General features: G+C 45.8%; 1 protein-coding gene across 6 annotated transcripts in view; it reads left to right on the top strand.

The window, feature by feature from the left end:
• LOC117433627 (protein Aster-A-like) overlaps positions 1-14,333 on the top strand; it is a 36,563-nt gene that overhangs the window by 16,567 nt on the left and 5,663 nt on the right. For 5 of the 6 annotated variants that reach the window (XM_059010767.1, XM_059010769.1, XM_059010771.1 and 2 more), the window contains exons 2-14: positions 4,588-4,786; positions 5,243-5,263; positions 6,083-6,167; positions 6,775-6,878; positions 7,060-7,155; positions 7,423-7,503; positions 7,661-7,776; positions 8,281-8,437; positions 8,679-8,856; positions 8,965-9,111; positions 9,577-9,695; positions 10,754-10,896; positions 12,096-12,199. In XM_059010767.1, coding sequence (XP_058866750.1) covers positions 4,588-4,786; positions 5,243-5,263; positions 6,083-6,167; positions 6,775-6,878; positions 7,060-7,155; positions 7,423-7,503; positions 7,661-7,776; positions 8,281-8,437; positions 8,679-8,856; positions 8,965-9,111; positions 9,577-9,695; positions 10,754-10,896; positions 12,096-12,199 — 1,550 coding nt within the window. The remainder of the gene's footprint in view (positions 1-4,587; positions 4,787-5,242; positions 5,264-6,082; positions 6,168-6,774; positions 6,879-7,059; positions 7,156-7,422; positions 7,504-7,660; positions 7,777-8,280; positions 8,438-8,678; positions 8,857-8,964; positions 9,112-9,576; positions 9,696-10,753; positions 10,897-12,095; positions 12,200-14,333) is intronic. The other variant, XM_059010768.1, reaches the window with a different exon arrangement.

The raw sequence follows: 14,333 nt of genomic DNA, 5'->3' as shown, positions 1-14,333 counted from the left end.
CTCTCCATTTCTTTAACAAATGTGGTTCAGCTGTGGAGTCGCTCAGCAGGATGTTGGGGATCACCTCTAATCTGTGGGGTTATCATTGAACAACGTGTACCGCATAGTGAAATGCAACCAATTCTAAGGCTTTTTACATCAGCGAATGGGGAGTAGAACAGAACACTCAAATTCAAATTCACCGGGTGTCATATAGAATATTGCTTCTGTTCAGAATAGGCTGTAGCGTGGCTCCGGTTTTTCCAATAAAGTCTGGTCCATCGGTTCTTAAACAGGAGTCCATAAAGCTCATTAAGCGACATTTTTTCAGAACAGTGGCTTGAAGCCTGGTTCCAGGACACCTAGTTTGATGCAACATTGCTGTATCAAAACCCCCAAGTCTCCCCTGGTGTGCCGTACAGTGTCCTGAAACTACGTCCCTCAGCTTCAGACTGCTCCACAGGGGAATGCAACACACAAGCACAGCAGCCTCTTGCAAATATCCCTGACGGCTGGCAAAGCCATGCCCAGCAGACCGAGGGATCCGTCCAATTACAAGAACGCTGATTTTTATCAGCTACGTTTTGACTCCTGTTTCCATGTGGATTAGCTTTTCCAGCACGTGTGTGTTTTACACTCTCTTTCCAGTGCGCCACGCTTGCTGCACAAGCTCTTGATTTTGTATGATGCTCTGTGCTTAATTTGCACCGACAAGTTTTCGCACCCTTCCACTCCTCCCTGTTCAAGTTCGGGCAATGGCAAAATGAGTCTTGCGCCCGACTCAGTGCACCGTACAGTCAAGAGCTTGTGTTGCATAGCGGAACGTGCTGCAATAGCAGGCTTTGGGAATGAAGAACATAAATACAGAGCTTGTGTAAAAGCAGTTTACATAACGGACGTGCCCAGTGAGACTATTGAGCTCTCGTGTAAGATGGAATGGTTTTGGGAACCTGTGGGCTGCTGTATTTAGCACCACCCGTATATACATGCTGTAATAGCATAGCCTTATAATGCATTTCACTCTGTGGCTCCCGGCTGTCACTGTTAATAAACAGAGGAGAACATCCCATTCCCTGCAGGACCGCAGAGTGCCTCATTCCTCATTGATCTAGCAACCCGATTCCTATGAATTAACAGAGTGCCATGCCCTCAACACTCTGCATGCCAGCGAGACTCTGTGTGTGTGTGTGTGTGTGTGTCCTGGAAGACTGCCTGCTGTTCTGCAGGAGCCTGGTTTATTATTCACACATGTAAGGACAACCCCCCAAAAAATTGGCTGGTTTGCTGCACCTCGTTTCCTGAACTAGCTGGGTAGATTTTTTTTTTTTTTTTTCAAAATAATGAAACAGTCCAACTAATAATTTTCTGCTTTGGGTTGAAGGTCTGTGCAGGAATAACTTGCCTACATACCTTGTTTATTTTATTGCATAGAAATATTAAGGACAGGGGATGCAGCAAACCAAACTGTTATCATGGCACAGACTGAACACCTTTTATTTATTCAAGGACCCCTGGCTGGGACCATCTGATCTGGCAATCGCGCCTGTCCTGACACTTCAGCAATGCAGATGTCTGAAACAAGTTGAAACATTGTAGTTTTAGTTTAATTTCTACATTGTTTGTTTTTTGTAGCTGTATGATTTTTGAAAAGCTGCTTTTTTTGGATTTCAGATTGTTTGTTTGGTTTAGTGGAGTAGCTCTCCAGCACTGTGATCGTACACCCTACCATCAACGTGTACGCGTTTATTTGAAGGCATTAAACAAACTGCCGTTATTGCAGATTTATATCAGTACTTCTCTCTCCCACAGTATAGCATTGAATTTATATATATATATATATATATAATATATATAGGTAAATAGAACCGGTGCATTCAGAGAAGCATTCAGGTGAGCGTAACAGAAAAAGACAGGCCAGTCCTACCGGGTGTAACATTCTGTACTAGGCCTCGCTTCCCCTTAGCAACAGTGACATCACAGCTCCAGCCTGCTGCTGCTGACGTTCTCATTGTGGGTGGGGGGGGGGGATGCGGATTACCATGAAAAAAGAGTTTCTGTGCTTTGTGTTCCAGCTAGCGAAGCCTAGGAGGGCCAGTACTGGGTTTGTTTAACAGGAAGTGTAGTTTTTTTTAAAAGTGTTTCTGTTGCTGTTGAATTACTCCTAGTTTGCAAACCGTGCTAAGAGGAAGAGAACTCCTTTCATAGGGCTTGTGATATAGAGCTTGGGAGACAGAGATGGTCTGTTTGGTGTTTTTTTCACAGTTTAATGAGCGCACGTAGCTTGAGGTTACAATTTCTGTTGCTCTTCTCTGTAGCGATGGTGAGAAGTGACTTCCAGTTTCATATGATATTTCACCACTTCAGTTTAAAGCCTTGACATTTTAAAGAGCATGTAATGCACCCTAAAATCATGACAAAGCATTGTCTTCTCTTGGAGAGCTCTTACAGGCAATTGTGTCCGCTGTTTATTTACCCTACTGTGATGTGGCGAGCGAGTAAATCCTATAAAACAGGATGTCAAACCTGTTCTAAAAACACAAGCAGAACTACTTCTGCAGAAAGCAGGCCTACCAGGTAACACCTTTTTAGAACGCAGGGTGACAATACTGGACAGTTTTAAAGCTTGTTGGATATAAAGCAAATGTTAATGGTCCGTCCAAAAGTCTGATTCCCTGTCCTTTATCAGTACTATTGTCACTACTCCCCCACCCAGCTTCCCAGAGATGGAAAGAAGACTCCTATTGCAAAGCAGTGTCGCCCATTCCAGGTTTTACTATGAGCTTGATTAGCCCACAGTGTACAGGTAACAAGCTCAGGTGTGTTTTTAAACTAGTAAAACCAGGCATGGATCAAACTGCTATGCAGTGGTAGTCTTCTTTCCCTCCCTGCTTCTTTTTCTCCTACATTTTCCTAGGAAGCTAACTCTCTCCTCCACGTTGGTCCTCGCCTAGTAAGCGAGTGTGTGGATAATGCAAATCAATTTGATTAGTGTGATTTGTGAATAATTCCTGCACCTGCAGCCTGTGCTGGGCTGTCTGGAGGAGAGGAGGAGGGGCGGCCCTCCGCGGTGCTGTGTGTCCCAGTCACTCCGGGGGAGTTCCTCCCTGTATTGTCTCATGGTAGAGAGCAGCTGCCTCTTTGCTTGGTGCAGCTGAGCCATCTGCTGCAAGCACACTGCCATTCATACTGAGTTGCAATGCTGAAGAGATGACTAGTTCCTTTTGTGATCTGAGGTTATGTAACAGGAACCACTACATCACCAAATTAGGCATGTTAGATTTAATTTCTTAACTCCTTTAAGGTTGTTTAAACAAATGTATTGGGGAATTATTGTGGCCAATCAAAACAAGGAGAAGCTCTCCATTAGCTTTGCTTTTTTATGATGTGCTGCAGTATTAGATGACACGCGAATGAGAAGAATAAGGCAAAAGTTCATTTCTGAGGCCGACTAGGCAAGTAGCAGCAAGGAGTGTGTGACTCAATCGCACTGTTCTGCACAAAGACGCGTCTAGAGGAATCGGAACAAGGCAGCGTTCCATCAGCACTGGCTCTTCTGGGAATTGGAAGCTTAATGTTGCGATTGTCTGAAAAAAAATTGTTTTTCATCCGGTGTAAAAAAAATGTTCACATGAGTAGTTGGACGTTCACTTAATGACAAAGATCCCGAAATAACTTCATTTTAGAAGTGCTTTGATCAGACCTGCGCATCGAACCTCGTTATATCATGTACGGTAGTTCCATTTAAAAGATCAAGCAACGGCTGGGGTAAACTTTTTTGTGCCATCTTTTTGTAGACCTCCTTTTTTTTTTAACTCTGATCAAAAAATCCATCATCTGGACAGCCGGACAAACTCCAGTTTTCCGGACTCGGTGTAAGCTTGGGCCCCCGTGCTGGGAGAGGTGGGCTCCCTTCATGCAGCACCTGCCCTTCTGCACCAGTTGGTTCAGCCAACAGGTGAATACCAAGGGAACCTCTCTCAAAGCTTTCTCTTCTTGAAAAGCAGCTGTCAGTGCACTGGGATCATTCTGCCTGTGTGAGTCAGTCACTCAGTCTGCAGCTGTAAAGCACCCCCCTCAGCTGTTTAACAGCAAGCAGCTTCAAACAGATAGAGAGAGATCTATGTAGAGAGAGATATAGGTATACAATAGCTAGAGTTAGATACAGGATAGAAATACAGTAGTGAGAGATAGATAGATACTGTATACATAGCTTTAGAGATTTGATAGTGTATAAATGTATAGAGCTATAGATAGAGATTTTATACAGATGTATTTTTTTTTTCTGTCCTCCTTTGCAATCCTCCTGTGCGATTTGAACTCAAATACTGTATTTGTTTTGGTCTGTATTGGAGTGATTTTCACCTCTTTAGCTTGTATTAGTTTTAGTTAATACGTTGTGTGTAGGGTGTGCCTTATTTTAAGTCATGCGGTTCAGGCAACTGTTCGGTCTGCTCAAACTGTGCAAAATGAGGCCCCCTACACACATCATATGAACCACAAAAACAAGCATCTGTATAATGAAGGGGTGCTTCTGGCATGTCTACAGCGGTGGCTGATTTCACACGCGTGGTTTTCTAACGATGTTCCTGTCTCTTCTCTCCTGGACAGTACGGCCAGCAACTCCCCACGCACTACCCCTACCGGCTCCCCGGCCCTGCGCAAACGCCTGCTCGCCTCGGGGCCCTCGTCTCGCTCCTGTGAGGGGGACGCCATGGTGGAGAAGGGTTCAGACAGCTCCTCCGAGAAGGGCCCCGCCCAGTCCCCCAACTACCCGCCCGCCGCACGCAACTTCACACGCAATGCCAAGGTACGCTTTGAGACGGTAGCCACTCCACCAAGGGGCGCGTCGTGTAATATTTGGGGATATCTGGCTGCTTTTTGAGTTGTTGTTGTCTGCATGGTTTTTTAAGCTAAGAAAGTTGGACGGCTGTGTGACTGAATCAGTTAGTCGGAGGATATGTCAAGTACATTTCAAAGAAGTCTCATATGGTATTGTAGCAATAGAAATGACAATACTAATATATATGTTAATTTCAAAGACTATATATATATGCATGCATACATCTATATATCACATAAAATGCATTAAAAAAAATACTAAGTATTACATCCAGTTAAATTCATATGGGTCAGCCATTAACTTAAACACATTGTTCTTCGGAACTGCTATTAATCATAGTGATTTGTATGGACTGTACACAGTTGATCTCTTATGTGATTTTATAATCAAATGCATAACTTTTAATTTTTATTTTTTTTCCAGAAAATGCAAAGCTGGTACAATGTAAGTAAATCTTTTTTTTATATGTCTAAAATAAAATTCGGAAAGTATTCCTATCCCATATTTCAGTTTCTCATAGAGGACAGTAACTATTCCACCCGACGAAAGAAAAATCAAGCTTCAGTTATTAGTTTTTGAAGCACGGAGGTAAAAACCTTTATAAACGGTCAACTACTGGGGTGCAGTACACCGGAGACCCAGCAGGGGGTGCTGTGGTTAAAGTAAAGCATCCCTTTCCCTGCTATAGCACTGTGGCCAACACAAGTTCTTTGCATAAAATGTGATATACTTAATATAGCCCCAATATATATATAATGCTCTACAGAATTATTAAAAGTGGCTGCTGCTGCATGCTGGTAGGCGTATGATACAGCCCTCATATCTGTGGTGTTTACAAAACAGTCCAGCACTATAGTACAGTATTTACAGATAAACGTTCTTGATTGTGTAAATTCATATAAACAATTCCACAGGTGCAGTTTGGTTTATCTACAGCCCATCCCAGTTAACTCAGGTAATAGAAGGTGTTGCTGTAGTTTTTGTAGCTTGATGAATAGAGGTTGGGTTGTTTTGTTTGGAGCTTCCCCCAGTCCTTCTTTACAAAGCGTTTTTACAGTCTGCACTAGACCATGTCCTTCAGTGAATCTGCACATTGATCTAATCACACCCAAAGCCTTGAAGGGTTGACCTGTTCAGGGCCTACAGATGAGAACCCCAGGATTGAGAGCCACACTGAGGGCAGGAAGGGCTTTACCCAGCGCAAGACCTCCGGAGATTTCTTTATTAATTTCTTTATTTTTGTATTTTTTGATTCTCTCCTAGGTCCTCAGCCCCACTTACAAGCAACGGAACGAAGACTTCAGGAAGATTTTCAAGAAGCTGCCAGAGACCGAAAGGCTCATAGTTGGTGAGTTTTTGCTGCAGGGTGTCTTACTTCCTTTACGTTTGTTCTCTTTTGCGTCTTGCACTGCAGCCGTCATCGCAGGGGTGGAAGTCTGTGCAGGAGACTAGAGACGGGATGTTTTGGGAACTGAAAGACCTCAGTCAAAGCATTATTTTCAGTTTCTGATTTGTGTGTTTTTAAAGTTTAGATGGTCATTTCTTACAAATAAGGTATTTGTAGAGCTTTATCTTGGGGGCAGGAATATAGTGGAGGTGTCTGTGCACAGATTAGACAAGGCCTCAAATAATGGAACCGCCTATAGCACAGCGCCCCCCTGTGGTGTGTAGGAACTGCCTTGGATTTTGAGTTGATGAATCATTATGATTCATATTGCTGTCGTGGTTTAATAACATTCGCTTTTTTATGCTGCAGTCCTATTAGATTAATCTCTCTCCGCTCTCCTCTCTCCCTCTCCCTCTCTCTCTCTCTCTCTGCTCTCTCTCTCTCTCTCTCTCTCTCTCTGCTCTCTCTCTCCTTCCTCTCTCTATCTCTGTCTCTCTGTCTGTCTCTGCTCTCTCTCTCTCTCTCCTCTCTCCTCCTCTCTCTCTCTCTCTCTCTCTCTCTCTCTCAGATTACTCCTGTGCGCTCCAGAAGGACATTCTGCTGCAAGGCCGCCTCTACCTCTCTGAGAACTGGATCTGTTTCCATAGCAACATCTTCCGCTGGGAAACCACAGTAAGCAAAGTGCTTGGGATAATGTGCAGCCTTTGTGCGATTGCATGATGACGTGCATGCAGATGGTAAACTGGGCTGGATTTCTTTATTGTTTGATCCGCTTCAATAAAAGCGTTGCCAGGTTTTTCTTCAGTGCATTTCTAATAGTTTTGCAGTGACAGGTTCCCTTCCTGTTCTTCAGATCACCCTCCAGCTGAAGGACGTGAGCACTCTGACCAAGGAGAAGACAGCCAAGCTCATTCCCAACGCCATCCAGATCTGCGCGGAGCAGGACAAGGTGAGAGGCAGGGGAGAGGGGGAAGATACACCCAGATCAGGGCTGAGAAAGGCAGGGGGGTGAGGGGGTAATACACCCAGATCAGCATTGAGATGGGAATGGAGAGAGGGAGGGGGAAGGGGGAGACTGGAAAGAGAGGGGAGACACACCCAGATCAGTGATGAGAAGTTCTTGGCGGGACTAGAGGATGTAATGCACCCAGATAAACACCAGGAGGGGCAGTAGAGCGTTTCCCTGTCTAACGCACACGTCTTGTGATTCTGTCAGCACTTTTTCACCTCTTTCGGAGCGCGGGACCGGAGCTACATGATGATTTTCCGGCTTTGGCAGAACGCACTCATGGAGAAGGTACGTGTGTGTGGTGGGGGTGGGGCTAGGGCTAAGGGTTCCCTGAGAATATCTGAAAATATCCCAACTGAAAAAGTACTACGAACAATAAGAGTTGAGAAGGTTGTCAGTCTGTACTGTAATTGACGCGTCCCTCCCCGTCTGGTCCCCCCTCAAGCCGCTGTCCCCCAAGGAACTTTGGCACATTGTCCACCAGTGCTACGGGACTGAGCTCGGACTGACCAGCGAGGACGATGACTATGTCTCTCCCACGGACCACATCAACGGGATCATGTGAGTCCGTGTCCTTTCAGCATCTACAACTCCGGCCAAAGGGTTTTTGCATCACCTAGAATTTTAGGATTGAGTTAATAATTTTGGGGGGGGGGATTGATATTTTGTTTAACATCATGTTCTCAAAGGAACTCTAAAATGGTATCGCACGAGTCACTAGGCAATTCAGTAGGTTAACGTAACATTATTCAGCAGGTTTCATTCGACTTTATGAAGCCAAATTAGTTCATTCTACAGGGTGATGCAAAACCTTTGGCCATAGCTGTACAGTGATAACCATTTTGAGAAACCTTCATTTTAATCCAGTATGAAATCAAGTCTTGCCAAAGGCATACAAAGGGAGTGTGACGTTTCTCAAGAAAGCGAAAAGGTTTAGTTTTCCATTTTGAAAAGCTAATGTAATGTATGTTTCTGTGAAAGCAGGATTGCATTAGTAGGAGTTGCAGTACAAGCAGGGTTCCTGTCAGTTTATTAAGTCTCACCGTCCGTTTTTTTTCTCTCCAGCCCCGGTGATGACGTCGCATCAGAGCTGCTGGACCTCCCCAATGACCACTCCTCTCGCAACAGCCTGGACCTCAAACTGGACGCCAGCCCGCTAGTGGACCACCAACCCAACAAGTGCTGCCTGCCCTCGGTGGAGAGCAGCGACGGGGGACCTTCGGTGAGACTGGGAGGGGTGTTTCAACACAATTTAAAGGGGTCCATTTCTAACACTCACTTCCGTTAAAAAAAATAGTTGGTTTCCCGGGCAGCGTTGTGTGATGCGCTACCGTTACGGATTCTGTGCCCTGTCGGCGAGATGAGATGAGGTCAAAAGCTCTCAAAAAAAAAAAAAAACGAGCCCAGCTCTCTTGCACAGCGGTTAAAACGCTCTGAACCCCCCCCCCCCCCTTCATTTCCAGTTCCTGGAGGATCTAGAGCCTCAGTCTGAAAGCCAGCAGGACGACTCGTCCGCTCAGACGATCACCCCGTTGTCGGAGAGAGCGAAGGCGGTTCTGGGGAACCTGTCGTCGCTGGACTTCGTGAACGATGACGACATACCCACTGACCTGAGCGACTCCTCGGACACGCAGGACGAAGGTACTGGGGCTGCGTCTGTCTGTGACTCGTATTGTCCGTGTTCATGTGACTCTCGGATTCTCATTTCTATATGAGGAGCGTATTGAAATCTCCGCCCTCTCGTACTAGCAGGGGAGGTGGAGTCCTTGTGTGCAGATCTGAAAGGGCGGCTGCACATCAATGCCGTGTACCGGATCAGCGTGGACAGGCTGTATGAGCTCCTCTTCACAGACCCTCCCTTCCTGCAGGATCTCTTCGAGCAGCGCAGATTCACCGGTAAGAGCGAGCCTGCGTCTCTCACTCCCCATACAATACAAACCTACTGTACCTTACCGTCTGTCAGGAAGGCAGCACACAGGTTCAAAAAGAGAGCCCAGGGCTGACTAATGAGTCTACAGCTGTGGCCAAATGTTTTGCATCGCCCTATAGAATTAGCTTCATTTTGCTTCATAAAGTCGAATGAATCCTGCTGTTACGTTCACATACTGAATTACATACCGCTTTGTAGTTTTCCCATGTACTTAATGGAAAACGGATTTGCAACGTGACATTTTGAAGTCTAACATGAAATACTGCTATAGTACTGTTATGGCTTCCAGTAGATTTTTTTTTGTGGTATCGTTTTGCGATGTAGTTTCTTTTAAGATGGTCCATCTCTCCCTAACCTCTTCAGATCTTGGTCCCTCTCTCCTCTCCTGTCCCGTCCCCATCTACCCATGCTTGCCTCTCTCCTCTCCTCAGATCTGGCGCTGAATGATTGGCAGCAGGACAACAGTGGCACCTCCAGCCGTGTGCTGTCCTACACCATCGCCATCAACAACCCCCTGGGACCAAAAACCGCCCCCGTTGTGGAGACGCAGGTAAGGAGCCCAAACCAGCGGCTGTGCAAGGCGCTCTCTCTCTCTCGCTTCAGAACAGCCTGCCCTGCATTGAGATGTACGCAGTGTAATATAATGCTGAGGATGATTGCAAACATGCAAACCACATGCTGCCTGAATGAAAACACCCAAGGACCTGGGGTTTTCATCCGAAGGTCATTGAAAACGTCTGGTCAAAACGTTTGTCATTTGAATGTATTGAAGTTTCTTCTAGTCTTTCTAAGGAATAAGAACACACGCCTGTTTTAGTGCATTAGCGTCTCATGTTTGGAGACCTGGGTTTAAATCCAGCTCCAATGAGGGTGTTTTTTTTTTTTCTCAGCTGGAATGAGTGCTTTTTGAAAAACAGATATTGACTCGCCTCTCTCTCTCTCTCTCTCTGTCTCTCTTCTTTCTTTCTTTCTGTGTTTCTGTCTCTCTCTCTCTCTCTCTCTCTCTCTCTCTCTCTGTCTCTGTCTCTGTCTCTGTCTCTCCTCTCTCGCGCTCTCTCTCTCTCTCTCTCTCTCTCTCTCTCTCTCTCTCTCTCTCTCTCTGTCTCTGTCTCTGTCTCTGTCTCTGTCTCTCCTCTCTCGCTCTCGCCTCTCTCTCTCTCTCTCTCTCTCTCTCTCTCTCTGTCTCTCTTCTTTCTTTCTCTCTGTGTTTCTGTCTGTGTCTCTCTTTCTCTGTATCTCTCTCTCTCTCTCTCTCTCTCTCTCTCTCTCTCTCTCTCTCTCTCTGTCTCTGTCTCTGTCTCTGTCTCTGTCTCTCCTCTCTCGCTCTCGCCTCTCTCTCTCTCTCTCTCTCTCTCTCTCTCTCTCTCTCTCTCTCTCTCTCTCTCTGTCTCTCTTCTTTCTTTCTCTCTGTGTTTCTGTCTGTGTCTCTCTTTCTCTCTCTCTCTCTCTCTCTCTCTCTCTCTCTCTCTCTCTCTCTCTCTCTCTCTCTCTCTCTCTCTCTGTCTCTCTTCTTTCTTTCTCTCTGTGTTTCTGTCTGTGTCTCTCTTTCTCTGTATCTCTCGCTGTCTCTCCTCTCTCTCTCGCTGTCTCTCTCTCTCTCTCTCTCAGACGTTGTATAAGAGCAGTCAGAAGAATGAGTGTTATGTGGTGGACTCGGAGGTGATCACTCACGGCATTCCCTATCAGGACTACTTCTACACCATGCACCGCTACTGTCTGACCAGCGTCTCCCGCAACAAGAGTCGCCTCAGGTAAACACTAGGGGGCGCCCAGGTCTACAACGCAATTCATGGGTTTTTTGAATCCTATAAAACCCTCCATAATGGTATATGTAAAAAATAAAATAAAAAAAAGACTGAGAGACTCAACGGTTCTGATTTTGGATTTTACAATGTCATTTTTATTAAATTGTAGTTTCTTTTGGTATTTCTACACAAAGCCTTCTCATCTTATTCTGGATTCAGTTTTGTTTTTTGCTTATGCTTTTTTTGGTTTCCACTAAAATCTGATTTTATAATGGAATTTGAGCAATCATAATGCAGACACACGGGCCATTTCATGAAGGAATGCGTTTTGATTGGCTGGCGATGACCTCATTCATAGGAGAGCTGATTGGCTGCAGCTCAGAGTGGTGCGGAGGGTTTGCACGGCCTCCCGAGGGAGAGAGAGAGAGAGAGCAAGAACTCTAGCAATCTCACAAACTGCCGAGGCGGTGTCTTTCAAAAGCAATTCCATTACCTGCTGACCTCCCCCATTTACTCCATAAAAACCAATCCATTAACCACGCTCTGTAAAAGGGCTGATGCTGCAGTTCTGCTAAGTAATAAGACCGTTGCTATAAGGAATAATGTGAACCCACAAAGAGATCAGTTTTAGAGCTCGCCAAATTAATCTCGAATGAAGAATAAGTGAATTTTCATAGTTATGAATTCATACTCTTCTCATTTCATTTTATTCTTGTCTTTTAACAAAATGGTCCATCACTAAATTATCAATTAATTGATAATTCGGCATTCGGCATCTTACAAGTAGCCCATAAGGACCATTGCATGTATCGCGATACATATGTCTATCGCGATACATATCTCTCTATCACGATACGCCTCGTATTGTGACAGCACTGTATTGTTACATCAGTGACGATGACTGCGTCGTATGAACCCAGCACTCCATATTATTATTATTATTATTATTATTATTATTATTATTAAGCTTTGCAGGTGTTACAGGGCAATACAATGCTACACTGCTAAAAACAGCATTTTAAATACTGTATAGTTTACAGCTATGCAAATACAACTAGAATCCAACGGAAGATGAGAAGCGACGCGTTGGGTTGAAAGCAGTTTTTGTGACCAAATCGCAGTGCAGTAGCGCGGGGGTAACGCAGCCCCTGAGCTCCTCCCCGGGGTGTGTAACCCTCCTCAATCCTCCTCTTCCTCTTTTCCAGAGTGTCGTCCGATATCCGCTATCGGAAGCAGCCCTGGAACCTGGTGAAGGTGCTGATCGAGAAGAACACCTGGAGTGGCATTGAGGAGCACTTCAGACACCTAGGTGGGCAGCCCTGAGGCTTCAGAGAGCATTGTCACTGCCGCGGGCATCTTCAGAACACGACCAGTGATTCCACCTACCGTGCTGATCAGTCCTGTTTGAATGTGCTGCGCCCTGATGTTAACACCTGATCACATCTAGGGCTTACACATCACCGATCCTATTGTCGTTCTTCTTGCATGCTGTTCTGTACGTGCTGAGAGTATTAGAATTCTGGGTGAGTAAGAGACAGGGTTCAGACACATTACAAAGAAGCTATTTAACAAGAAGTCCGTAGAATTCTCCCTTCGGTAATTAACGAACTCGGGCTAATTCGCAGTTACGCAATAAATTGTCATATTCTGCTCTTCATAATTTATTTCTTTTTTTTGATGTGCAAGACAGCAAAATAAGGGAGCACAGTACAGTGTGTCTCATTTCTGATCGCTCGATGAAACTGGAGCCGTATCAGCCCAGAGATGAGAGACAAAGAGTAGGAGAGGCGATCTCTTTTATCGGACGAACTGACCGATAACTAATTGCAAGCTTTCAAGACCTCGGAGGTCTCGTCCTCAATTGAAAGTAGAAAAAGAGGATTTCTCATTAGTCATTTCACTCTCGCGGTTTGTACAGGAAGATATCGCAGCGTCCTTGCCTGGGTGGCTGTATGTATTCAATGCAGTGGACTGAGTGTTTCCTGACCTGGGTGGCTGTATGTATTTCAATGCAGTGGACTGAGTGTTTCCCTGCCTGGGTGGCTGTATGTATTCAATGCAGTGGACTAAGTGTTTCCCTGCCTGGGTGGCTGTATGTATTCAATGCAGTGGACTGAGTGTTTCCCTGCCTGGGTGGCTGTATGTATTCAATGCAGTGGACTATGTGTTTCCCTGCCTGGGTGGCTGTATGTATTCAATGCAGTGGACTATGTGTTTCCCTGCCTGGGTGGCTGTATGTATTCAATGCAGTGGACTGAGTGTTTCCTGGCCTGGGTGGCTGTATGTATTCAATGCAGTGGACTATGTGTTTCCCTGCCTGGGTGGCTGTATGTATTTCAGTGCAGTGGACTGAGTGTTTCCCTGCCCGGGTGGCTGTATGTATTCAATGCAGTGGACTGAGTGTTTCCCTGCCTGGGTGGCTGTATGTATTCAATGCAGTGGACTGAGTGTTTCCCTGCCTGGGTGGCTGTATGTATTCAGTGCAGTGGACTGAGTGTTTCCCTGCCTGGGTGGCTGTATGTATTCAATGCAGTGGACTGAGTGTTTCCTGACCTGGGTGGCTGTATGTATTCAATGCAGTGGACTGAGTGTTTTCCTGACCTGGGTGGCTGTATGTATTCAATGCAGTGGACTGAGTGTTTCCCTGCCTGGGTGGCTGTATGTATTCAATGCAGTGGACTGAGTGTTTCCCTGCCTGGGTGGCTGTATGTATTCAGTGCAGTGGACTGAGTGTTTCCTGACCTGGGTGGCTGTATGTATTCAATGCAGTGGACTGAGTGTTTCCCTGCCTGGGTGGCTGTATGTATTCAATGCAGTGGACTGAGTGTTTCCCTGCCTGGGTGGCTGTATGTATTCAATGCAGTGGACTGAGTGTTTCCTGACCTGGGTGGCTGTATGTATTCAATGCAGTGGACTGAGTGTTTCCCTGCCCGGGTGGCTGTATGTATTCAGTGCAGTGGACTGAGTGTTTCCCTGCCTGGGTGGCTGTATGTATTCAATGCAGTGGACTGAGTGTTTCCCTGCCCGGGTGGCTGTATGTATTCAGTGCAGTGGACTGAGTGTTTCCCTGCCTGGGTGGCTGTATGTATTCAGTGCAGTGGACTGAGTGTTTCCCTGCCTGGGTGGCTGTATGTATTCAATGCAGTGGACTGAGTGTTTCCCTGCCCGGGTGGCTGTATGTATTCAGTGCAGTGGACTGAGTGTTTCCCTGCCTGGGTGGCTGTATGTATTCAGTGCAGTGGACTGAGTGTTTCCTGACCTGGGTGGCTGTATGTATTCAATGCAGTGGACTGAGTGTTTCCCTGCCTGGGTGGCTGTATGTATTCAATGCAGTGGACTGAGTGTTTCCTGACCTGGGTGGCTGTATGTATTCAATGCAGTGGACTGAGTGTTTCCCTGCCCGGGTGGCTGTATGTATTCAGTGCAGTGGACTGAGTGTTTCC

This window comes from Acipenser ruthenus, chromosome 41 (assembly GCF_902713425.1).
Source record: "Acipenser ruthenus chromosome 41, fAciRut3.2 maternal haplotype, whole genome shotgun sequence".
NCBI classification, from domain to species: Eukaryota; Metazoa; Chordata; class Actinopteri; order Acipenseriformes; family Acipenseridae; genus Acipenser; species Acipenser ruthenus.
This window is presented reverse-complemented; position numbering and strand designations above follow the sequence as displayed.